At 39.6% G+C, this 27,022-nt stretch overlaps 1 protein-coding gene across 6 annotated transcripts in view; it reads left to right on the top strand.

Annotated features, from left to right (window-relative positions):
- LOC114655371 (cytoplasmic dynein 1 intermediate chain 2) overlaps window positions 1-27,022 on the top strand; it is a 171,047-nt gene that overhangs the window by 100,919 nt on the left and 43,106 nt on the right. For 4 of the 6 annotated variants that reach the window (XM_028806304.2, XM_028806302.2, XM_051930631.1 and 1 more), the window contains 5 exons: window positions 7,601-7,687; window positions 15,346-15,508; window positions 17,648-17,747; window positions 23,296-23,421; window positions 25,265-25,411. In XM_028806304.2, coding sequence (XP_028662137.1) covers window positions 7,601-7,687; window positions 15,346-15,508; window positions 17,648-17,747; window positions 23,296-23,421; window positions 25,265-25,411 — 623 coding nt within the window. The remainder of the gene's footprint in view (window positions 1-7,600; window positions 7,688-15,345; window positions 15,509-17,647; window positions 17,748-23,295; window positions 23,422-25,264; window positions 25,412-27,022) is intronic. The other 2 variants (XM_051930632.1, XM_051930630.1) reach the window with 1 other exon arrangement.

Genomic DNA, 27,022 nt, shown 5'->3' with positions numbered 1-27,022 from the left:
ATCAATTTCTCTTGAAATATTTGAAACTTTTATTTACTTGAAACACAAAGATAATAACTTGTTATTACTTTGCTTTTAGAGTTTTAAGTCCAGTGTAATAATAATAATAATAATTCATTACATTTATATAGCACTTTTCTCATTACTCAAAGCGCTATCCACACAGGGAGGAACCGGGAAGCGAACCCACAATCTTCCGCAGTCTCCTTAATCTTCAGTCATTCTTTCTTCATAGGAAACCTTTCACAGCAAGCACCATTCCAAGAAAACATGGAAACAGCACAACATAACACTTTGGCTAATGAATGACGGTAGAAACCCATAGTGAAATACTTTTGAGGGATTTATGTTGAGGCAACTTTATCATCCAACAGGGAGTTTCTGGAAATAATTAAAAAAGCCAATAACATGATTACAGTACAAATCAAGAGGTAGTCTGCTTAAATTACAATAGTTTTGAATACTGTGTGCAGTTCTGCTTCTTTCGATACTGAATACATAGCAGCACCATAATCTCTGAAGAGACTATCAACTAAACTGGTTCACAGCACAATATGTCAAGGCTAATACAATGAAACTTATTAAAATTTGAACATATAAGAAAGTGTGCTGACATACAGTGGGGCAAAAAAGTATTTAGTCAGCACCAATTGTGCAAGTTCTCCCACTTAAAAAGATGAGAGAGGCTTGTAATTTTCATCATAGGTATACCTCAACTATGAGAGACAACATGAGAAAAAAAAATCCAGAAAATCACATTGTCTGATTTTTAAAGAATTTATTTGCAAATTATGGTGGAAAATAAGTATTTGGTCACCTACAAAACAAGCAAGATTTCTGGCTCTCACAGACCTGTAACTTCTTCTGTAAGAGGCTCCTCTGTCCTCCACTTGTTACCTGTATTAATGGCACCTGTTTGAACTCGTTATCAATATAAAAGACACCTGTCCACAACCTCAAACAGTCACACTCCAAACTCCACTATGGCCAAGACCAAAGAGCTGTCAAAGGACACCAGAAACAAAATTGTAGACCTGCACCAGGCTGGGAAGACTGAATCTGCAATAGGTAAGCAGCTTGGTGTGAAGAAATCAACTGTGGGAGCAATTATTAGAAAATGGAAGACATACAAGACCACTGATAATCTCCCTCGATCTGGGGCTCCACGCAAGATCTCACCCCGTGGGGTCAAAATGATCACAAGAACGGTGAGCAAAAATCCCAGAACCACACGGGGGGACCTAGTGAATGACCTGCAGAGAGCTGGGACCAAAGTAACAAAGGCTACCATCAGTAACACACTACGCCGCCAGGGACTCAAATCCTGCAGTGCCAGACGTGTCCCCCTGCTTAAGCCAGTACATGTGCAGGCCCGTCTGAAGTTTGCTAGAGAGCATTTGGATGATCCAGAAGAAGACTGGGAGAATGTCATACGGTCAATGAAAAAAAAATGTCATATGGTCAGATGAAACCAAAATAGAACTTTTTGGTAAAAACTCTACTCGCCGTGTTTGGAGGAGAAACAATGCTGAGTTGCATCCAAAGAACACCATACCTACTGTAAAGCATGGGGGTGGAAACATCATGCTTTGGGGCTGTTTTTCTGCAAAGGGACCAGGACGACTGATCCGTGTAAAGGAAAGAATGAATGGGGGCCATGTATCGTCAGATTTTGAGTGAAAACCTCCTTCCATCAGCAAGGGCATTGAAGATGAACGTGGCTGGGTCTTTCAGCATGACAATGATCCCAAACACACCACCCGGGTAACGAAGGAGTGGCTTCGTAAGAAGTATTTCAAGGTCCTGGAGTGGCCTAGCCAGTCTCCAGATCTCAACCCCATAGAAAATCTTTGGAGGGAGTTGAAAGTCTGTGTTGCCCAGCGACAGCCCCAAAACATCACTGCTCTAGAGGAGATCTGCATGGAGGAATGGGCCAAAATACCAGCAACAGTGTGTGAAAACCTTGTGAAGACTTACAGAAAACGTTTGACCTCTGTCATTGCCAACAAAGGGTATATAACAAAGTATTGAGATGAACTTTTGTTATTGACCAAATACTTATTTTCCACCATAATTTGCAAATAAATTCTTTAAAAATCAGACAATGTGATTTTCTGGATTTTTTTTCTCATGTTGTCTCTCATAGTTGAGGTATACCTATGAAGAAAATTACAGGCCTCTCCTCTTTTTAAGTGGGAGAACTTGCACAATTGGTGGCTGACTGAATACTTTTTTGCCCCACTGTATTAAAAGTATTCAGTTTACTTAAAGGGAGCAGTAATCTTATTTTATTGGATTTTTTTCCCAGCTAATTAGTTAATCATATACACGAGCATATCAGTGAAGTTAAAGACAAATGGATCCAAGTCAAAAACCAGGAATTACTTCCTTGCAAAAAGGTGATTCCTGAGTTGCAGATGTTGTTAATCAGTTTAACGACCCTATCACACTACAGGACTTTTCCTTTGATTTTTATTTTCATAATCTTAGTGAGTTGGAAGAAGTGGAAGTATACTCCCGTGACCACCAGTCATGTAATCTAACATCCCCAGTAACTTTGTCCAGCCAGTATCTGACTCACCCTGACAAAATCAAACAGATTTGTCGTAAGGGGCAGGCTCTGTGTTTGCAAAAGTTGAGACCCAATGAACACTGAACTGGAGGTACAGTGCATACAATGCAACTGCAGGGAATAGGGACTGAGGGTGTTTTGGACCTTGCAAACTGAAGAGAGGCTCGTCTGTCTGGTATCTTACGTTTTACATTGTAGTGGTCCGGTGCCGCTAAGATTCACACCATCAAGATGACGGTGATTTATTTATTTTTTATAGAGGATCCCAGGGACGCTCCCAGCCTTGGCCCGCCTGCACACACTCAAAAACAGAGACAAAACAAAGCACACTGGGGAATAACAACAATTAAAGTATGTAATGAAATTAAATAATATAAATAATACCACCCCTGTACCCCTACGGCAATATTACAATAAACATATAAACACAAACACCACACAGCAAAGTCCATGGAATACCACACCAGATGTAATGAGAGATGACGAGAGTAAGTCCAGAGATCTGCATGTTGTAAGGGAATGAAAAACAGTCCTACTGGTATACACTGTAAGGGTGAAGACTTCTGGATGGTTCAGGAGCGCTCCTTTACTTACAGGAAAGCCGTGAATCCACAAACAGTCCTCAGCACACAGGTAGACAGACGATCCAGACCCCAACAATGAATACAATCCAGGACACAGTCCTGTCGGCAGTCCGACAGATAACGAAACACAAAATACAACAACAAAAAACACCGCTTTTCCTTGGCCACCTGCCCTCCTTTTAAACTCCTCTGACCACCTTTGACCCCAACAGCCCCTGCAGGGACTGCTGGGAGATGCAGTTCTAACTAATACTGTAGTAGCACTGCTACAACATACCACAACAGAAAGAATAAAAGGGCAGAGATTGTAACTCAGCTTGATGTGGTGTAGCGGGTCCACAGCTCAAGTCAACAGGGCCACTTTTTAAATAATCGCCGCACTCGCGGCTTAGAGAGGGGGCGTGGTAGTGTGGCGGAAGCGGTTCCCGGGGGAGTTCGTGACGCGGGCAGTCCACAGGTGAGGAGTCATCCGCATCCGTAATTGGTGCCGGGAGCTGCTAATTGCCACATCTGATCCACGTCCACGTAATAAATAGAAGCGCAAGGAGGCTAGGAAGGGAGGAAAGAAAAAAGAAAGAAACAGAGGTTAAGGAGGAAGGCGGCAGGAAGCAGTGAGAAGAAAGCCGGTGCGAGAGAGAAGGAGAGCGAGCAAGCGCAGGCAGGCAGCCGTGAAAGGTGAGCCCGAGTGGGGTGTTTGGCCGGCACCCGAGGGCCGACGGTAGTGGTCGCTCGTGATGAGTGCTTGTTTGGGAGCAGGAGTGACCAGGAGAAGGTTGGCTCGACGCAGCGAAGGCAGCAGGAGTCGGAGATTTGGAGTAGAATCCCCTGGCCGTTGGGGGAAGCCAAGTCTTGGTCTGGTAGGGGCTGAACGAAGCCAGGGATCGGGAGGCTGCCAGTCCAGAAGAAGAAGGTCAGCTGCATGTAGGGTAACTCGCCTGGTGCATAGCATGGACGGGAGAAGCAGGAGAGTCACCAGTAGAAAGGCACCTGGTTGATTTTAAAAAGACAGCGTCCAGCCATTTTTTTAACCTTTTTTTTTTTTAAAAGATTTTTTTTGTAATGGATATTAACCTCCACGATTTCACCTCTGTTTTAATGGATTATTTATTTGTAGAATTGAGAGACACTGCACTTATTTATTTGAACACTGTTTTGTTTGTTGATTTTAAATAAAAGCACTTGGCACTTTTGCACCATCCCCTTGCTTTGTTGTGCCCTACTGCCTAGCTCATCGGTGACATTACCTACGGTGTCGGGTTCAAGAGCTCCCAGAAGCAAGATGGGAGCATGGACCGAACCCGCATCGTCACACTTGCCTTCCTGGAAAGCATTCACATGGCAGCGCCACAGACAGGCACTATGATATTTATAGGCTGTCAGAAAAAGGGCCGAGCTTGTGAAACTACTGGGAAGTTGTCATGCAGTCATGTAATTTTTCATATCCCGTGATGTCTTAGTCGTGCAATGTGACATTCTCAGAACGAGATTAGCAACTGCAGTCTTCAACATGTCATATATACAGTAGAATGGCTTTTTTATTTCATAAAATACATTGGGATGGTGCTCACTGAGAAATGTGGTCCTTAAAGTAAAGAATAAGTGAAAATAAGACTGGATTCAAGCCCTGCGGCCTGGGGCTTTCAGATATTGATAGTAGTAGTCGTCTCAGGCTGGCAGTGGCATAGTGGTTAATGCTTTGGACTTCAAACCCTTAAGTTGTGGGTTCAAATCCCTCTACTGTCACTGTGTGACCCTGAGCAAGTCAATTCACCTGGATATGCTCCAATAGGAAGAAGAAAAGAAATATAACCTATTGTATAGGGCTGCACGATAACAGAAAAAATGATTATCACGATTATTTTGCTCAAAATTTTTATCACGATTAATAATGACGATTGTTCCTTTGGTAAATGAAGTCTGTGACCAAAGCAGTGTAGCCTCGGCCAGTTATTCACAGATGCTGCCCTAATCATATTAGCTGCGTTGTCCGTTGTGATGCACACAAGTCTTTCTTCCACCAAGCCCCAAGCGGACATCGCTTCTTTGAGGCCCACTGCAATAAACTCCGCTGTATGGTCTTGTGGGAAAAACGAAGTTTGCAAAAGCTTGCTTTTCATCTCAAACTCGCTGTCAATAAAATGAACTGTCAAGCTCAAATACGGTTCTGCAGTTCTGCTTGACCATAAGTCGGTTGTGGCAGCAAAATATTCCAGACTGAGCCTGAGAATTTCTCTTTCTATTTCTTTTCGGCATTTCGCATACAGCGAGGGCAGCGCAACATTGGAAAAATGGTTGCGTGAGGGAATGCTGTATCTTTTATCAAGTGTTGCGATCATTTTGTTAAACCCCTCACTGCTCACGGTGGTTATTGGACACATATCCTTGGCTATATGGTACGTGATCGCCTCTGTTATTTCCCGGTGTCTTTGCGAGCTAGGCAGATATGGTATTGCGTTGAACAATGTCCCTGATATTGTTGTCTGTGTTGTGGATGGCTGGTAATTTTTTGTTGTTGCTGTTTGTGCCTTCAGTCGTTGAAATTCTTGATAGTGTACTTTGTGGTGGCTTTTAAGGTGGTTGATGAGGTTTGTTGTGTTACCTTGGGACGTTTGGACGGAACAGGAGCAAAGTTTGCACAAGACTCGTACCTGATCAACATCACATTCCTCGAAATCGAAATCGTTCCAGACAACTGAGTATGACCCCTTTTTAGGAACTAACGATCGCACTTCTGCACCTTCCTCACGTTGCTCCGCCATCATATGTTTATTCTGACTGACTGTTATTGCTGCTATTGACTTCTACTGCTTCAGAAAGCGCTTGCAATCTAGACGCAGTAACGTCATAGTGACGCAGTCCAATCCGTAAACTCAGCCCATAAAAAACAGTTTGGTATTTATACTGTAAAATCGCGACGATATTTATTAACTGATCGTGGGTCATAAATATCGTTATCATGAGAAAAAAAAGATTAATCGTGCAGCCCTACTATTGTATCCCAAATGTTATAAGTCGCCTTCGATAAAGGCATCAGCCCAATAATAAGTAATAATAACAGTAGTAGTGGTAGCAGTAGCAGTGTTAATGTAACACTAAGGCTTTATATACTGTACAGTATAGAATCATCTGTTTCAAAAATCTGCAACTAAGAGAGACAGACTTGGCTATTTATCATCTGTACTCACACAGTTAAAAATAATTCAAAGTGCTATCTATTTTTTTATTAAACCAAGAAAGTATAATTTGAGAAATGCTAAATAAATGTTTTTTTAGTTTAGCTAAGTACAAGACAGATCCAGAACAAACTATAGAGTTATTAAGTTAATGTAATGGGACAAGTGCATTCAGAGTGTTGGTGAAAGGAAGAATGATCATTCTCAGAATTTAGACAGTTTTACAAATAACATGTACATTTTTTTTTTTCAGAAACCAATTTCTTTAACAGATTTTTCCACTCTGTTGTACAGATTAAACATTTAACGTAAAGCAAGTGAATTTCCTCATTTTGGAATTATTTTTCTACATTCATTGCCAAATATTAAAAGTGGCAAGCCGTGCTATTGCTATCAAGTTAGTAATCTTGCCATACCTTTGAAATCATATGACACATTCTGAAATTGTTACGTAATGGCATTTTTTTTAACTTCAATTTGAAATCATGTATTCTTATAAGTAATGCTAAGTTTTCTAAAGGTTTTTTTTTTCAAATGAGGAAAAGCTTGAAACTGATAGAAGTTACAGAATCTTTTATGTCATGCTGTTTTTAGTGTCTGTAGCAGTCTGTGCCATGTCTCTTTATCCAGCTGTCAACTCCCTGAAAGCCACACCATTAATGGACCTAAGCTGTAACTTACGTATTTTTCTTTTGTGAAACAGACCATGAATAAAACCATGCCACCTTTTATTTCAAATTTAACCCCCAAAGGTGTCTGTTCTTTATCAGATAGACACTATAGTGTTTTGCAGTGAAAGAGATGATCTGGTAACCTCCCACCCCATTCTGCGTCATTAACACTAAATAGAAAGTAGGCGCTCAGTCTGTTCAAAGGTATACTTTTTTTTCAGAAGCCGTGTCTCCATATCCTTTGCATTGTCAGCCTAACAGACTGAAGACAAGACACATTAATTCAGGTTGACGTTTTTTTCCACATATTTATGTATTGCGGCAAGCAGCATTCATGTTTGTTTATTTATGTGCCTTTTACTTCACATTAGACACAAAGTTTACATGCAAAATAGTTATTCTTATCAAAATCATAATGCAGCCATGCATTTCCATGGTAGAAGTTATATATGCTGTTTAGTAGTGGATAGCCTGCGTCACTGTTTGCAAAAAGAAATATAACTCAGAAGACTAAACCATTAATAAATTTGAATGTGCACATTTAGATTTGATGTGCATGTTTTTATTATTATTATTAATAATTTTTTTTGTCTTTTACAGAAGAGGACGAGGAGGAGGAGATTACACCATCTAAACCTGCAATTATATCTGAGGAAGCAAAGGTCATTCAGAAGGAGGAGGAAGAAGGTATGAATGTTTTTCTGCATGCTAATTGCTTCTTTACAGACTGGTATGAATATACTTCTGTTCAAGACATTTGACGTGATACAGATGTGCACAGTAGTACGATATTCTGAATATCTCCTGGTTTATTATTCATGTGACAGTGGAACGCCATCCCCATCAGAATGTTGCTTAGCCTTGAGTAAAGTGCAGACAGACATACAAAGCAGTGGTACGCATATATATGTTCGTTTACAAATATATAATCCTATTTGGGAGCAATATAAAAATAACCAGTGCATTTTCAGTGCACTGCTTAACTTGAACGCTTCTACATAGGAGATTGTTAGGCACACTGAGCAGTCAGCTTAAATCAGTTGTTAAAGAAAACGGAGCGTTCAGTCGGTTTAAGATAGTAGGGTATGATGTGTGAGACTGGATCGTTGAATAAAGAAGAAAGTGGTAGCTTTATAGCCTTCTTTATCCTATAATTGTGAATGCATTAACATATTAGAGCATATAAGTTTCTGTTTAGTCTCAGAAGGTAAATACAGTATATTTACACATAGCGCCGCTGTTTTTCATCTCTAAATATTCATGTCTAAACTAGATAGATAGATAGATACTACCGTAGATACTCACGTATAAGTCGAAAAATTTATGCCTTAAAATTCATTCAAAAAAACAGGGTCGACTTATCCGCGGGGCAACACATTTGTCCATAGAATTTGGGTAATGACATTGTACACTCAACGCTTCACGGTGTTAAGTCACCAGTCATCTGCCGTTTCCCATGGTCTTTGAAATAATTATAAGCCAGCAATACTATTGCTAATTAGTTAGTTTTTTTCTAAATTTATTAAATAATTCTTTAAAATGTGAAATACTTGAAATTGAGCATTAGCCTTTGCAGGTTTTGGATAACAAACATACCATTAGCTGCCATATGCAACCAGATTTGGAATCAAAAGAACCAAGGCAATGCACGCTATCAATGCGATTCAAAAAATTTCTCTGCCTACCTGTTTGTCTCGTCTGACAGTAGCTGAAAAGCAGCATCAGGAGAGAGCAGCCTGAAGTAGTCCAGCAGCGGGTGATCTGTCATGTCCAACAGCAAGCCATGCTGTCTTGTGAAGTCCGGTAGCCAGTTCGGCTCCCACGGATCAATGTCTGGGTATTCCTCCCACGCGAACCTTGCCGTAGGTGCATCGGCTGCACGAATGCGTTCAGCTGGAGCGGCATCAGCTGGTGTCTGATCAGCTGATGCCGGCTTCTCACTCTCTTGCTCGATTCCTGATCACTGTCAATAAAATCCAATTCTGAAAAATCAGAGTCCAACTCCGCGATAATGTGCAAAACATCGTCTGCCGAGTGTTTTCTTTTCTGCACTCGTTTCGCTCCCTTGTGACATATCGACGCCATCTTGCCTTTGTGTACATTTCGCAACTCACGCACACGCAAGGATTAGTTGCAGAGTCAACGAGTCTAGCATTTCTCCAAGCACAGAGGGAATGCCTGTGACGTGACAGTGAGTTTTGTCACCATTAACAGCTGATTGTCGCCCTCTATCTCTGATAGCTGTGAAGTTTTACCCTCGACTTATACGTGGGTCATAACAAATTTCGTAATTTTCGTCTTATCTCGACTCATCTGCAAGATCGACTAATACGCAAGTATCTACGGTATATAATAGATAGATAGATAGATAGATAGATAGATAGATAGATAGATAGATAGATAGATAGATAGATAGATAGATAGATAGATAGATAGATAGATAGATAATTTATTAAACTTTCACAGTACACAGAACCTCCACTTGTTCCCCCGTACTTTTCATCCTTGGGTACAGCTGATGGATTGTTACTTATTTTTTATATATTATATTTTTATATATTATATATTTATTTTTATAAATTGCACTGCATTTTTGCAATTTATAGTACAAACTATGGTATATGGTAAATAATCAGACTTCAAAATGTATTAATAGTAATTTTGTAAACGTAATTACATAATAATATTAGACTTACAGCTTTGCTGCCAAGATATTCCATTAGATTTTTAAGAGATCTATTTTTCTGAAATTCTCTGAGTGGACGTTATTAGTTGCCATCTCACTTTTTACTATGCTTACATATAATAAAATGAGTTCTATTATGTTACTTTTAATGCAGTTTTTTTTTTTTTGTGGAATAGGAATGGTAAAGTAACACCGCAGCTGATTTTATGTTGGGGATGCACCTTTTTTAATGGATGGGCCTGGTAGACTAGGCACCCTTTACTACAGAAAGAGAATGCCAATGAGAAAAAAAAAACAGAGGAGGAAAGAGGTGTAAGTAAGGAGAAAAATGAGAACTGAGGAAAGTGCTATAGGAACGAAGACTTGTTAGTGTAAATATATATGTCTTAACCCCAAAGACCAGGGGCTTCATGCATAAAACCTTGCTTGGATTCCATACTTAAAAAAATGCTTATTCTTGAAAGGTAAAAACAACGTTGTGGTGTGGCGAGTAAGGGGTCCGTGATTGTGCATATTTTTAGATATAAAAATAAGTGCGGCTCAGGTTTGTGGGTGTGTGGTGCTGCAGTGCTGTCCACCCCAGAGTGTTTGAAAGGGAATTTGGCTGATCATGCATTCATGTGCAAACACGATCTGCTCAGCCAGTTTCCTCCATGACATTCCATGGGTCATTAAGTAAAGGTCCTGCACCTACAAATTATAAAGGGTCTGAGTAAGACAGGAATGGGGAAAAATTGAATTGAAGAATGAAGTCAAGTAAGACAGGCAAAAGAAAAGAAAAAGGACAGAATCGGGTGGGCGACAGTATTGAGAGAAGGTGGTGATGTGCTCAGGAGAAACCAAGTGAAGAAGCAGTGATAGGTGCTTCAGGGAAAAATGGATCACTCATGAATAATTGTGGGATCCTGATGGAGGTGGTGGGAAGATAGAATCAGGCTCAGCATGTCCAAGTGGATGCTGAAGGAAGGTAACCAGTACAAGAGTCTTCAGTGGGCTGCTTTTGCCAGGCCCTCGGCCTCCTGAGCATACTTGAGATTTGGATGAGTGGAGCAGGCCAAGACAGAGAGAGAGAGGTACACCTGGAAGCAAAATAAAAATGGCTAATCTGAGTCAATGGGGTGTTTTTTGTTATATGTTTGGATGTGCATGCTTTCATGGCCACAATTTACCTGTCTTCTTATGGCTACTTTCATCTTAATAATACACCATGTCACAAAGAAAAACCTGTCTCAAACTGGTTTCATAAATGCGACAATGAGTTCAGTGTTCTTCAATGGCCTTCCCAGTCACCAGATCTGAGTCCTGTAGAAAACCTCTGAGATGTGGTAGAATGGGAGATTCATAACATGAATAAGCAGCTGAGGCATCTGCAAAAATTTTGTGATGCAGTCATGTCAACATGGACCAGAATGCCAAAGAAATGTTTCCAAAATCTTGTGGAATTCATGTCACAAAGTATTGAGGCTGTTTTGAGAGCAGTAGGAGGCCCGACCCAGTATTAGTATAGTGAGGCAAACAATTTGTTCAGTGAGTGTCGATGATGATGAGTTTAAATTTGATGGGGAACGTCTCCTCTCTTCCTTATTATTTTTTATTCGTTCTATAGCACCTTGACTTTTTTTCTTTAGGCCGCAGATAATCATTCCAGATGTACACTAAATTTGGAAATAAACTTTGAACAATCAGAATGGGAGCAAACAAAGCACCCACCAGACATGTATATGGCAAGCCTTTTTTACATTTTATATTATTAATCTATTTTCCAGTTGACTTCTGCGTAGCTTTCAGTTACAAAAAAGCTGTAATTACATTTTGAGTAGTCAAAAATTAGAATTAATAACATCGGTAATGCATTTAATTACAGATATCTAAAATGTAATTTTGGTATCTAGAATGCAGTTTTAACTTGTCAAGACTGAACTGAAGATATCTCTGATTCTAGTTTTAAATGTAATTACAGGTATCTGCAATTTTAATTTTGACTGATCAAAATATATTTAAGGTATCTCCAATTTCAATTTGAACTAGTCAAAATGTCATTGTGTTCATTGTACAGGTAAGATGGTATATCCTGCTTTGTCTCTTCAGCCGGTAGCACCTCCACCGGTGCTGTTAGGTCAGCTGCAGGGTCATCAACGGGAAACTGCCGGTCACAGATGTTTCGCCCCCTAAACCAGTACATCTCCCAGCAGGGGGACCATTGGCATCCTGGGGACTTCTCCCCACCACCCCTTGCAGCTGCCTTCACTTGAGTGCTGACCCCCAACCAATGTCATTCCTCCACAGCCAAAACCAGTAGCTCCCTTTCTCCTCTGCCTTTATGGCTTTCCTCAAGCTCGAGCCCACCACTCCCACACTGTGTAACAATTGGACTGTTGCTTTGCCAACAAAGCCCCAGCAACTGACCTCCACAGGGTAAGCCAGCCTTATGGCACTCTGCTGCCAGCTCGGTATACCTGAAGTGATTCCTTTCATGGGCTCTTATCATACCCTCCTTCCAAGGGATGGTTAGTTCGATGAGCAGGACCCTCTTCTCCACCGGAGACCACATGACAATGTCTGGCCAGAGAGTAGTTATTGCAACCTCTCTTGGGAAGATCAGCTGTTTCCCGAGGTCTGCCAATATCTGCCACTCTTTGCCAGGTGTAAACATGCTAACCCTCTTCAATGCAGGAGGTTGATACATACTGCCGGACTTTACAGATCCTGCTAGGGCATGCTTAGCTATTGCCGGTGTGCAGTTTGCTGCTACCCTACAGCACTCCAGGATCTCGGCCAGCTTTGCCAGGACTTGGTCATGGCGCCACCTGAAGCGTCCCTGGGTCAAAGCCACCTTACAACCTGACAATACGTGCTGGAGGTTCGCCTTGACGCTTCCACAGAAGGAACAGCCGACCTCCTCACCATACCACTGTGTGTGGTTCCGAGGGCATGGGAGGGTGACGTAGGTCTCCACCAACAGGAAGCTAAGTTTAGATTGTGGTGTCCTCCAGATGTCTACCCACTTGATGTATCAGTTAATGGTAGAAATCTGTAATGCTTCATAGAGCTCCATAGAGGGCAACATCTCTCAAGTGTGTTTTATCACTAAGTACATCACAGTTATCTCTGTCTGATTTACATTCCAACTAATTAGTGTTTTAAAATGCATCCCGATTGTCATTTTGTCTATTCAAAAATGTATTGCCACTACCTTTAAACTTTCGCCTAAACAGCCCCCCAGACTGAGGTGTACCGGATTACGTTGACCCCTTTGTAAGTCTATTTTGATAAAAGCTTCTGCTCAGCAAATACATGTAAACGTAAATAACTTAAATTTGAATTCTAAATAATCAAATTACAATTTAGATATCGAAGATGTACTTTTGCCTGATCAGAATGTAATTGTGACTAATCAGAGTAAAGTAATGCAGTGAAGCAGATGACAGAGCCATGGACACTACATTATACATGTTAATGTGTCTGTTGCATTAAAAGTATTAATGCAGCTAACAATAGCAATTTCTAGTCTCTCTTGTTTCCTTAAAAAAAAATCCTTTTAGTCAAACTTAGGACAATTTTTGAAATCTTTTTTGTCATACTCATTTTCTTTTTATAACATTTTCTAAAACTTCTTCTTAAAACCAGAAAGTAAAGCATTTTACATGCTGCAGTAAGCGCTCAACAGTTTAGCCTGCCTGTGAATGGCGCTGTGTTTTTGTCAATAGTTTCTCTCCCTTGGATTCACAGGTGAAGCAGTGTGTGCACGTTTAGTTCATAAGACGAAACATTTCATGCTTAAATCTATTTCACATAAAGGGAGTTGGTTAACTACTAACCCCCTGAAATTTTAACGTTCAGTTCATTGTATTTTTATGTGGCGTATTTTCTGTTCATAAGCCCACCATTCTGCTAAGAGTGCAAAACACCAGTAATTATAAAAACAAGAATCAGGAAGAAAAGGTGCAGTGGAGAGCCAGGCAAGGGTCCTAACTGAGAAGTCAGAAAAATGTGGTGACTTAACCTTTAAACGAGTGCCAAAAATCAAAGTAAAAAACTATTATGACAATTGTAAGAAGGTGTGGAGGCATTCGCAGCCATGTGTGGCCATGATAAACATCAAAATGGCAGACCATTTCTTGCCGCACACGAGTCAACTGGTCCCTAATTACTGAATTCACAGCTTCCTCGATTCGATGTTGCAAATCTTGAAGATTAGCAGGCATAGGTGGGACAAACACTCTTTCATTACTGTACCCTGATAGATAAAAATCGCAGGAGACCTAGGAGGCCATAGACGATGAGCAAGATCTTGTTGTCCACTTTTTCCAATCCATCGTCCTGGAATGGTGCAGTTCAGGTAACTCCGGACCTCCAAGTGGAAACGAGGCGGGGCACCATCTTGCATGAAAATGAAGTCATTCGAAGCTTCTTGAAGTTGAAGTTTTAACTTTGAACTTTCCTCTATCCAGTGATGTGCAGAATGTGTTTATGTCTTATACAGTTTGCTTGAAATAATTTTTTGAAATCTGCTCTTTCATTTTGAATAGCCCGGTATGTATATGATTATCTAGAAATATAGTAATCTAAGGCTAAAACCATTTTCTTCTGCTCTTTAGGAACTGAGAGAAATAGTCTTTCAAACCTTCTTTTCTTCTTACACTGTAGCAATATTTGAAGTAATGTGACTTGCGTATTTTACAAGCCCTGCAAGTACAGATGTGTCTTATATTCTACGCCAGGTTTTTGTTAATTGCCTTAACAGGAAAAGCAGTTTTCTTATGATCCAGTCAGCACCCCCAAAATTCTGCATGTCACAGTTTTCTGCTGGGGCTATATTTGAAAATGTTCTCTTTGTGGATGTGACAAGGTCATCAATAAGAAGATTATTTGTCCATGTATTGCTTGTAGGGCAAACTATGAGTCTTACATATTATATGCTTTAAGTTTAGAAATCATCTGCTGCAGTACATCTAGATCATGTGCAGTAGCTTCCATAGCTGGAGACAAAACCAGCTTTGTTATTGAAGTTATTTTCAAACTCATTCAGACATTTCCTAGCATTTTCTTATTCCATGGGGGTTGCTGGAATTTTTCTAAATCACTTTAAACTGATTACCTTTGAAAAAACACAGTAATATGTAAACCTATATCTTTACATTTGCTGATGGAAACAGGTGTTTTTGATAGATTTAGATTTTTTGTTATCACATGTTGGCTGTCTGTGATACATGTTTCTTTGGAGATTTATGTCCTGGGTATACCGCATGCTTGCTGGGTGGAAAATTTTTTCGTTATCCGCTTTTCAATTAGCGCTAAATTGCAATCTAGATAGTTAATTGTCCTTTTTTTTGTTTTTTGCCCCTGCACAAGATAATTAGAATCTGTTTATATAATTAGTGATATCCCTGGGCTGAATATCAAATGACTGCTAAACAGAGCATCTTTCAGGTACACCTTGCAAAAAAATAAATGCATAATGCAGCATGGCAGATGATGATCACAAGGTTAAGGTTTAAAAATCCAAACTTTACTTCTGAAATATGTTTCTGTCAAAGGCAAAAAATCTCCTGGAAGGCTGGAATATTTCTAAAATGACACAAATTGATTGTTTATCAGAATATTTGGAATTCTTTTATTTTACTGTTAACTAAGCACAAGCTAACTTATTTTTCTGCAGTTCCCCCTCATGAACTGACTGAAGAAGAAAAACTACAAATCCTGCACACAGAGGAGTTTTTGTGTTTCTTTGATCACAGCACCCGCATCATCGAGCGGGCCCTCTCTGAGGGCGTGGATGTCTTCTTTGACTATAGTGGGAGAGACTTGGAGGAGAAAGAAGGGTAAAAAATGTATTGTACTATATGCATAGCCGACATTGACTGGCATTTACTACCAGGGCTGTGGAGTCCAAGTCGGAAGCCATTATTGGGTTACTGTGGGGTAAAAATGTTCCAACTCTCACTAAATGTACATTGTAATATAATGTGGTAAATACTGATTCAATTAAACTATTTTTTTTTCTGGACCAGTGGTTCACAACCTTTTTTCGGCCATGCCCCACCTAGGCCTCTCTAAAATCATGATGTCCCCCACTGTAACATATACCTTATTCTTATTATTACCTATTCAAAAAGTGAACTCCTACTCACGTGAAGGACGCCCATAATTTCATTAATTTGGTCTAAACAAGCTTCCAAAGGACATGGAAACAAATGACGGAAAGGATTGTTGAAGTACTGACAAAGAAATCACTAAGAAATTATTTAAAAAAATATATAATATGAAGTAATATGAAAATACAGTTTTGAAAACATAATAAGAGACATGATATTCATAAATATAAGATAACTTTAATGACAGCTTTTTCTGTAATATTTTGATCATTTTATATTTTTGTTATGTTGCAAAATTTTATAATCATTGTTACAGTTCATATTATTTTAATGGTAAAAACGATTTCTAAGTAGAAAAACCCAAGCCGGTTGTAAAATCATAAATTAAAGGGTTCTTCACGATCCCTTCTATGTTTATATAAATATATAAATGTCTCTGTAAAAAATAGAAATTATTTGTTTATTTTTTTCTATCATTTTTAACAGTGAATTTCTGTTTTTTCATTTTATAAATTTTTTAACGTACCTAAATTCTCGAATTTCCCCCCTAAAAAAATCAAATTACCCCCCAGTAGGTTGTGCGCCCCATGTTGGGATTCGCCGTTCTAGACATTCTTAATTTTTTTTTTTTACGTTTTGTAAAAGTAGTCCTATGTTTAACGTTACTCAGTGTTTATAAGCCACAACAACATTGCTGCTTCAGGCCTTAAACCCAAACTTTGAGTAGCCTGATGGCTCACGTTGGCAGTGATGAAATGCCTTGTATCTTATATGTTGTGTGCTTTCAATAAAAACAGTAAATATATGAGTCTAGTCACAAATAGAAGAGTTGAAGTTGCAGTTGGTTGTACCAGAAATTGAGGAGTCAGAGTCTTAGTTGGAGTTGAAGGTTTTGCTTACCGACTCCACAGCCCTGTTTACTACACTTAAAAAGCGAATGGAAATTGAGTAATTGAAATGAAACAAACTAAGAAGTTCAGTTTTATACCAATTTTCAGAAGTCAATTTCCTAAAAAATATCAATTGGCAAACAACAAAAATACAAAAAAGTCATACCTTTCCTTAGCAGTGTTCTTCTACATCTTGTTTAGGTGACATTTTAAAGCTATGTAAATCCTATTGACCTGTAAGCTACTGAATGAGTGAATCATGTACTGGGTGGTCCAGATCTAATTATGCAACTTTTAATGCAATGCAGGAAAACAGTGCAAGACAAAAAAATTGTTCGAAATATCTTGTAATAAACGAAAATGGACTTACATTGAATTAATTCACTGATTTTCCATGTAATGTCCCACTTGTCCTCCATTCAGTTGGATACAGGCTTGGAGTCTTCTGGCTACAGCATCACATGCGTCTCGGCACATTTGCAGAGGAACTTTCCCGAACTCCTCAACAATCGCCAGGCACAGATCCTCCAAACTGTCAATAGGATGCGCGTGGACCTTGTCCTTAAGATATCCCCAAAGAAAAAAATCTGGTGGGGTAAGGTCAGGCGACCGTGGAGGCCATTCAACAGACCCTCGACATCCTAACCACCGGTTTGGAAACTGTTGGTCAAGGAAGTTCCTCCCATTGCCCGTTATCGAGAAAAGGCTAACACATCGCACCCGCCATTCGACTGACAACCGTTTCCCCGCCATTTTGGAATAAAGGGCAGGTGCTGCCATCTATTGGCAACAAAAAGAATTTCTTGTGAATTCTCTGTGTAATAAACTTAAGTTATAGCGTAATGAAATTGCATAATTAGATCTGGACCACCCAGTATATATGTCTTCACTTTTTTGATTGTTAATCAGTGTTTTGTACTATGTGTATCTAATATTTATTTATTTTATCATGTTAATTGTTAAATTGTTTTTTTAGGGAGATCCAGGCAGGGGCCAAATTGTCCTTAAACAGACAATTTATGGATGAACGTTGGTCAAAGCATCGCGTTGTTACTTGCTTGGATTGGTCTCCTCAGGTAAATACATTTTTATGAACAGAAATTCTTAGTATTACCTAAAGTAAAATTATAGCTGGTGGAACTATCAAGAACAACAGTCCAGATTTCGCTTTTTTTTCTGCTTGTCAGGCCTTAAGTATTATAGGGTGTTTTCTTAATTTGTCTGAATTCTGACCAGTGTTTTAGCAATTAATGAGAAATAGTGATGAGTGAACCATACATCATGAGTTTGTATGAAATGAAGGAAACGTTTGGAAATTTCACCGAACATCGCGAAATGCCTTGCAATCAATTGGGAAGGGGGAACTGAACTAGTTTTGAGTGGCTTATTGTGGTGCAGTGGTGTTCTCATTATCCACGAGGGCTAGAGAAGCATCTGCCAACTATGCTGGATTGGTTATTGTGGCATAAAATGTGATCTGAGTGAACTACGAGTCAGCAGTGCTAACCACTGAGCAACTGTATCTCAATTAACAAAAAGACGTAATGGAATAACGACAAACAAAATACAACATATGGCCACAAACTAGCAATAAGTACAAAAAAATGTTCTGTATATTATTGAATTCACACAATTCTAGTCTTGGGGCACACATTAGCTTGTTCCATTGTTTGAAGTTGTGACTCTGGGCTCACCAGGAAAGTCTTTTGTTTCCAATTTCTGAGCAGATGCTTTGCTCTTTTTTCCATTAAAAAGCCTTGTAAACAGTAAAACTTTTTTTTTTATTATTATTATTTTACAAGGTCTAATGTCTTTACTTTCTTGTGGAAGGGAGAGGGTTGTTTTAAGGCTTGTTTTGGATCATAGCTCTAGCACATGGCTAACTATCTATGCAAAACAACATAATTTGAGCAGCTGTCATCCCACCGCATTCTTTACAGGTCCAACGATTATAGAGCCCTGATGAAATATTTTGAGAGATTCTTCTTTGGAACTTCAGGTGTCACACATGAGACAAAATATTGCAAATGAAAGCAGTTTTTTATTTTTCTGAACCAAAAAAATCTGCAAAATATGAGGGAATCCAAAATTAGAATTACGTTGGCAGTAGAAGCTCTCTAGGCTTCATAAACATGGACTGTCTTTCTTTAAAACTCTAAACTTTAAAGTCAGCTTTCAGTTTGTGAGAGTTGTATACTTCAGCTTTAATACTAGCATGGTGTGTTAGTTTTACTGAAATTTGAAGAAAAACAATCAAATTCAGTTTCTAATATTTGTTAATGCCGTTTATGACCATTTTACAAAAACATATTTTTATAAAATGCATTATATTCAATGGAGTGACATGCAGGATGGTGCAAGTTGTATAACTGTTCACACTTTAAAAAAGATGAATGCATTTTAACACACTTTGTGTATGATGGACAATCTTAAACCAACTGTTCAAAGATAAATTAAATGTGAAAGCTGTTGTTTTTGGTTCATTTGGTGCTATTGAAAAATAGTAAATCTATCCTTACTCTCACTTCATATTGAGTTTTCCTTTTTTTATTTTTTTATTGACTTTTATTTAAATGTCATAAGTATGTGTGAGTTCTAGGAGACATTCCCTGAATATACAGCATGTTAGCTGTGCCTCAGGAAAAACAGATCATGGTTCTTATTTTAATACAGTAGATCATCTCTGAAAAACGTAAAAAGGTGAATCCTGTTCTTGGCAAAATTATGCAAGTCAAATTCGCAGTTTCTAAATTTTAGACCATTATGAGAACATCATGGATTGGCATACTTATCATGTTATGCGTTTTTATGAGCTTTTTATAACTACTTGAAGTGTATGATGTCAAGAAATGTTATTTAGCAGAAGGGCGTTCATTTCTGTCCAAATTTAACTTACTGTCATGAAATAATAATGACCCTATAAACCAAACCAGTAAGATGCATCAGATGTTATTCATAGTAGTTTTCCACTACACACCTGCCTGTGACCATTCATTATTCTTGCTTTCAGTGTTTCCTTTAAAAAAATAAAATAAAAAAATAGTTTTGCTCTGTGACAATTTCTGTCGTCTATTAATTTTGTTGTTTTAAGTTTCATTGTGGTATTGATTGTAATCTGTGATCGTATATTAGTTATTACATCTCTTCACTTGTGGCAATCAACTTTTGTTACCTGTCCTATTACCTGAACAAACGGGCCCAGGCCTAATGTTACTCGATTATGTATACCTCTTTTGTAAGTTGCTTTGGATCAGGGGTGCCCACACTTTTTCGGTTTGCGAGCTACTTTTAAAATGACCAGGTCGAAATGATCTACCTACATTAAAAATGCTATATATATATATATATATATATATATATATATATATATAATATACACTGAGTATACTTTATATGTAAAATATATGTTACCCTACCTTGCATAACTGAATAACCCTTATGGCACAATAACAATTCAATACATTTATTGTCACTACAGTATTTGGATTTAATTATCTTCATGTGGGAAAAGGCTGACTCACATAAATAAGTAGAGCCAAATAATGCAGTTAAGGAGGTAGCACATTTCCTCATGTCTGGGTACTTTTCCTCTGTGAGTAGGTTCCAAAACTGTCCAAGAGCCCCAGACTTCAGCTGGATGTCATCCTGTAGTGTCAAAGTCTCATCCTCCACTATAGAGGAGTTTTAGGTGAAACAGTGTTGTAATTTTAGATGTGGGTGAATCCCCCTCAACATCTTCCCTAAATGGATAGCACTTAAATGTAGCGATTGGCTCAAGTAAAGCTGAGTCTTGAAACTGTCTGTCAAAGTCTGACAGGCAATTTTCAATCTGCTCTGTGTAGCGTATGCTGTCAAGTTGCACACACGCCTTCCATTGCGTCTCCAGCTCTGACGCGAGGTTTTGGATGTTCCCCAAATCAAGGCGCTGCAGCTTTGAGGACAGATGTTTGAAAGCATTAACTGAGCTAATCATATTGACCATGGTTTTGTCTTTTCCTTGCCGCTGTAAATTAAGCTCATTCAACATGCTGGTCAGATCGGAAAAATAATGGCAAGTCTAGCGGCCATTGATCGTTATTAAGTTGCTTGTATTCAACATGTTTAATGACAAGGAGAAACTCCTTTTTCTCTGGCCAACGGTCTTGAAATCTCATCAGGAATTTCTCCCTAGCCATCTGCCTCGACGAAGGCCTCTTTTATCATCTCTCCATCTTGGAGGGACTTCTTATGCTTAATGATCGAGTGACTCACCTGCAACGACGCTTTGGTGTGTCTGCCTTTGCTTTTGAATTCAGCCGAATGAAAAATGACGACTTTCCAATTAACTGCAATTTTAGTTCCCTCTCCTTTTTTCTTTCTCAGATCGTTTTTCGGAAGGAAGTCAGTTTTGTAGTTTTTATGAACAGTTCGAAAGTGCCTTTCCACATTTTTCTTCTTTGGAATAGCAATGATAGATTGACAGATCAGACAAACGCACTTTGATTGTGACATTGCGAGAAAAAAAAAATCCTCATCCAATTCCACATCCAGCCCATAACAAACAATTTTTTTTTAAAATCCCTTCTTTAGTCGATATAAATTGGATGGCTAACTAGATCACAGCCAGAGTTTTGCAGTAGCTCGGGCGTTTGATCGTGCGTGCGGGATGACTAGTGTGTTAAAGAAAAGAGATCTCAGACTGGCTGCCCGGTATGTCAATCAAGTGGCAAATGCCATAGGGAGGATATATGATAGACTAACGTTTAAAAAAAATTTTTTTTGAATGCAACGCGATCTACCTGCACTACCTTTGCGATCTACCAGTCGATCGCGATCGACGCATTGGGCACCCCTGCTTTGGATAAAGAGGTCTACCAAGCAAATAAATGTATATGTATGTTTAGTTCAGTTTCACTGCTTAGTGACTGGTGACTGAAGCCACACTAGTTATTTTTAAACCTTGCAAAAATGTCAATAATTTGATTTTCTTTTATAATTTAAACTAATGCTACATCCTTTTAATATGCATCTGCTGTGGCTTATAACTCCTATAGTTTAATGTCATTTGTAATGCATTTTCATCCCAATAAGTATTTTGTATAAACATTTGGAGTCTTTATAAACATATGCAGTGTATTCCAGGGCTGTGCAGACTTGCTTTGGATGTTGATAGCAGTGGGAGTTGTTTTCTGTGATGAATTACAAGATAAGTTAGTCATATTCATTATGTACAGTATACATTAGGCTCAAGTATTTACTGGTACCTGTGAAGAAGGCAAACAAAAAAATCCCATATAAAATACAAATTTGTAATCTAAGAGAGTTACCATATATACTTCAGTTCTCCAACAGACAGACACTCAGGACACAGGTTAAAAGTAACAAGAAGATCTTTAATTATTTTCTTCTCCAAACAGTGCCCCCTAGTCACCACAGCCACAATGACACAATCAAGTACATACAATTATCACAATTCTCTCTTTATATATATCTCTTCCATACCTCCCAGCAAGCTCTGTCCTACTCCTCCCGACTCTGGCTCACTTGCTGGGTCTTCAGCAGTCCCTTATATAGTTCTTGACCCGGAGGTTCTTCTGCTCTTCCGTCCACATGACTTGCCAGCACTTCTGGGTCAGACAGAGAATTAAAGTTCTTTAATCAGCCCAGAAGTACTTCAGGGCTTCTGTCCTTGTGACTTCCAGGCTATAAGGGAAGCATAACTCCCCAGGTCCTTTCACCCACGGGACCCAACAGGGTGGAGAAACCGAAATCCAAGTCCCTGGATGCCCTGTGGGAATCCGGGGCACCGCTACACTCCAGGGGAGCTGCCATCTAGTGTTTTGGGGGAGGCAGTGTCCACAAGTAGCTGCCTTCCCCCATCCTTTCATCTCAGGGGTGTCCCGGCCGTCTCTTACAAGCTATAAGAATACAAAGCTTTAAAATCCTCCAACGTGTTATCCAGGCTTATGACACCATTATAGGAAAAGGGTTTGTGGTGTTATGTCTCTCGCAGACTAGGACAAGAACTAGAACTTGTACAAGCTACAGTATGGTTTTGAATTTTCTATAATTATATTAGTATAAATGCTTGCAGGGAGATGCTCCAGCTTCACCGTGACCCTGCTCAGGGTACAGCAGCTTTGGAAGACGGATGGATGAATAGTGTGCATGCTTGGAATTCTGCAGTTTTCTGAACACATTTAGCATATTGTTGGTGCCATTTATTTTATACAGGGTTTGCTTTAAATTTATCCAGATTACCAGAGTTTTTTTTTATCCATATTTATTATCTGATATTTAAAAATGAGTATTTAGATATTATTACTTCGTATTCAGAGCAGTGTCACGGATGTTCAGGTTTCCTCGTGTCACTTTATTGCACAAGCCATCAAGCAAAGTGTAGAAGACATCTGACTTCCCGTGAAAAAATGCACAATTTTATTTTTAAGGACTTAGTCCACCATAAAAAAAAAAAAGCTTAACACTGAAGCATTTTTAGTAAAAAATCTGTTCTGTTGAAGAGGCTGACGCACATAAAGAAACATTCAGAACCACCACAGAGGGTAACATTTTAAAAGGAACTGGACCTTCAGGCAATCTCGACTTCCTCTTGACATTTATTTTTACTGATTTTTCTGTCAACAGTATCCTGAACTGCTTGTTGCTTCATACAACAACAACGAGGATGCCCCCCACGAGCCAGATGGTGTAGCCCTTGTGTGGAACATGAAATACAAGAAAACCACACCAGAGTATGTCTTTCATTGCCAGGTATGATGCGAGATCCTGTCGCGCCAAATGGGTGGTTTTAACTGATGAGTTTGGCCTTTTGCCAGCAGTTTCCTTCTGCGTTTCAGCATAATGATTTCATTGAGCCGGCATGTGCCTCGACCACATTTATTTGCAAACACATGTTGATTGAGGACCTGAAGAGTATAAGTTCAAAAGGAATACTCCAGAGCTTCGCGACTTTCAGATGGCCTAAACATGTTTGAAAGAATTGTCAGCCGTCCTCTGTTTTACTCATTTCATCAATTATATTGAAAAGTGGCAACTCTATATAAGTATATGGAAAAAACACAATGCACACAAATACAAAAATCTTTATTAGCATATTGACTGTGGAGTTTGCCCTGTGGAAAAAGATGTATTAAATGGAAACACGTGTGCTTCTTACAAAACGGATACTGTATGAAAAGGTCTGAGATCTATAAACAAAAGAGTGTGAAATATTTTTCTTCACATTTAATTGAAGTAGTGGATTTTTCCACACCATTACATTATAAATTTGTTCAAAATGAATTTATTTTTGGTTTTTGAGTGTGATACACTGCCTGGCCAAAAAAAAAGTCGCCACCAAAAAAAAAAAGGTCACACACTCTAATATTTCATTGGACTGCCTTTTGCTTTGATTACAGTATGCATTCGCTGTGGCATTGTTTCGATAAGCTTCTGCAATGTCATAAGATTTAGTTCCATCCAGTGTTGCATTAATTTTTCACCAAGATCTTGCATGATGGGTGCATCACTTCATCTGCCTCTCTTCTTACCCTGATGCGCCCATCACTCTTGAACAGGGTAAATCTGGACTCATCAGACCACTCCTCAGACCACATGACCTTCTTCCATTGCTCCAGAGTCCAATCTTTATGCTCCCTAGCAAATTGAAGCCTTTTTTTCCGGTTTGCCTCACTGATTAGTGGTTTTCTTACGGCTACACAGCTGTTCAATCCCAATCCCTTGAGTTCCCTTCGCATTGTGCGTGTGGAAATGCTCTTACTTTCACTATTAAACATAGACCTGAGTTCTACTGTTGTTTTTCTTCGATTTGATTTCACCAAATGTTTAAGTGATCGCCGATCACGATCATTCAGGATTTTTTTCCGGCCACATTTCTTCCTCGAAGACGATGGGTCCCCACTATCCTTCCAGTTTTTAATAATGCGTCGGACAGTTCTTAACCCAATTTTAGTAGCTTCTGCAAATCTCCTTAGATGTTTTCTCTGCTTGATGCATGCCAATGATTTGACCCTTCTCAAACAGACTAACGTCTTTTCCACGACCACGAGATGTGTCTTTCGACATGGTTGTTTAAGAAATGAGAAGCAACTCATTGCACCAGTTGGGGTTAAATAACTTGTTGCCAGCTGAAAGATTATCGCCCATGCAGTAATTATCCAATAGGAGGCTCGTACCTATTTGCTTAGTTAAATCCAGGTGGCGACTTTTTTTTTGGCCAGGCAGTGTATGTTCAGCATTATCATTTAAAATAAAAATAATTTAGTTTTCTTTTCATGTTTTATTCCAGAATTACTCCACGCTGATGTGTTATTTGTATAAACTCTTCAAGTCATGGAAAGTGTAAAGGTAGAAAAAGAAAAGGTGCTAAATGCCAGATACGACTGCATTTGTGTAGACCTTTGTGTTCTTCTATTATTTTAAAACATGCTATAGTGAGTTTTTAACTTTTCTTTGATTGAAAGTGACATTGATGTCCACTGTGTAACTTTACAGATTTCCAGACACCTGCCACTGTTCAGTTTTACAGCAATCAAGTAAAAAGTGACCCGTTTTCTGCTTATGGACAGCTGCTTTTTTTTTTGTTTTTATACAGTCTGCAGTTATGTCAGCTGCCTTTGCAAAATTTCATCCTAATCTCGTTGTTGGTGGCACATATTCTGGTCAAATAGTTCTGTGGGATAACCGTAGCAATAAAAGGACTCCAGTGCAAAGGACACCCCTCTCTGCCGCTGCTCACACGGTATGTTTAAGGAAGGAGACTTGCATCGTTTTTACCTGTCACACCAAATACTAAAGCATTACTTGTATTTCCTCTTAAAGGATGTAAAAGGTTATTTCTTCACAGTCATGGTATGTATTCATTTGCTAAATTAATGTGTGTTCATGTTTTGTAAATTTTAAAGAGTTACTAGCGCACTCTTTCACTTTTCTGTTGGGGCTAATGGATACCGCAGGCCTGAGTGGGGGAAAAAAAAAAAGCCTTCAAATTTTCCGAAGACATCGACATTAAGTAGCAGAGGTTACATGACTCCTGCGTTTCTGAGACATGCCTGTGACAACAAAAGTAAACTGGAAGTTAGGACCGATTCTTAGTATGATTTTTCTTGACGTAAGGATCTGTTTTTTTTTTCCTCGCCATGTCTTCCCACAGTGGCATCCCTGTGCAGAGATTGTTCCTGCCTTGGCTTCTGATATTTGCTGGGATAGCCTGTGGGTGTTCCACGACCCATCCCTAAACTAAAAAGATGGATGGATGGATGTGTGTCTGTTTCATTTTTGTCAGATGGTTGTATGTTATAGAGTGTGTGCATAATATTTTCTTTCGCTGATATGCACATAATTACCAGTTGCAGCTGGCAATATCTTTTTGAAAGATACAGTGAAATATAGCGATCGTAAATGTGTCTTTTTCAGTTGTCATTGTTTAGTTGTCTACAGAATGGAGACAGCAGCACACATCTGGGACTCAGCATTCAGTGTCGTTAATAACGCTTGGCACTGACTTTCTGAGGTAAATCTGTGCCCGTGGAGCTGAAGGGTGTGGAATATGACCCGGACACAGACAGGCAGACACCTTTAAATTACCCCACACACATTTATTTTGGGTCTCCATTACCATACACAAAGTCCAAATATGCACAAGTTACTCACAAGCCCCCAATACCCCACAGTCCAGGCCAATCAATAATGCCACTCTTTCTTCAGACTGCCTCCTTCTCTCCTTCAGCAACCTTGTCCTCTCTTCCACCCGACTCAAGTCCATTTCTGAAGGGAGGCGGCCCCTTTAAATAAGCACCCGGATGTGCTCCAGGTGTGTTCCCGGCAATCTCCCACCGACACGCCCCAGTGTGGCGGAAGTGCCGGCTGTCTCCCCGGAAGCACTCCGGGTGTCCCTGTTCCTCTTCCCCCCAGCACTTCCTGGTGTGGCGGAAGTGCTGTGGTCCAGGGTCCTCCAGGTATTGGGGTCCTCCTGGCATAAGGGCACCCCCCTGGCCCCCAATACAACCAGGGGGGATGCCCCCTCGTGTCCTGGAGGAGGCACAAGCCCTCCTCCACTCCTCCTGGGCGTCCCGGCCGGGCATGAACGCCCGCCGGGCACCACAAGGGTGTCTTGGAGAAAGACTAGCAGTGAAGTGATGCGATCAGCTGATCACCATTTTAAATGGCTGCACCTTGCAACAATGGTTTGCTTTTTGTCCTATCATGTCATGTCATTTTCTAACCTGCTTTATTCCAGGTTTGGAAACATGGAGGTGAGGAGGCTGGAGCCTATCCCAGCCAGCATAGGGCGTAAGGCAGGAACAAACCATGCACAGGGTGTCAGTCCATCGCAGGCTTTTGGCTTTTTTTT

This window comes from Erpetoichthys calabaricus, chromosome 8 (genome assembly GCF_900747795.2).
Source record: "Erpetoichthys calabaricus chromosome 8, fErpCal1.3, whole genome shotgun sequence".
Taxonomy (NCBI): Eukaryota; Metazoa; Chordata; class Cladistia; order Polypteriformes; family Polypteridae; genus Erpetoichthys; species Erpetoichthys calabaricus.
The sequence above is the reverse complement of the archived record's forward strand: the minus strand, read 5'-3'. Positions and strand labels throughout refer to the sequence as shown.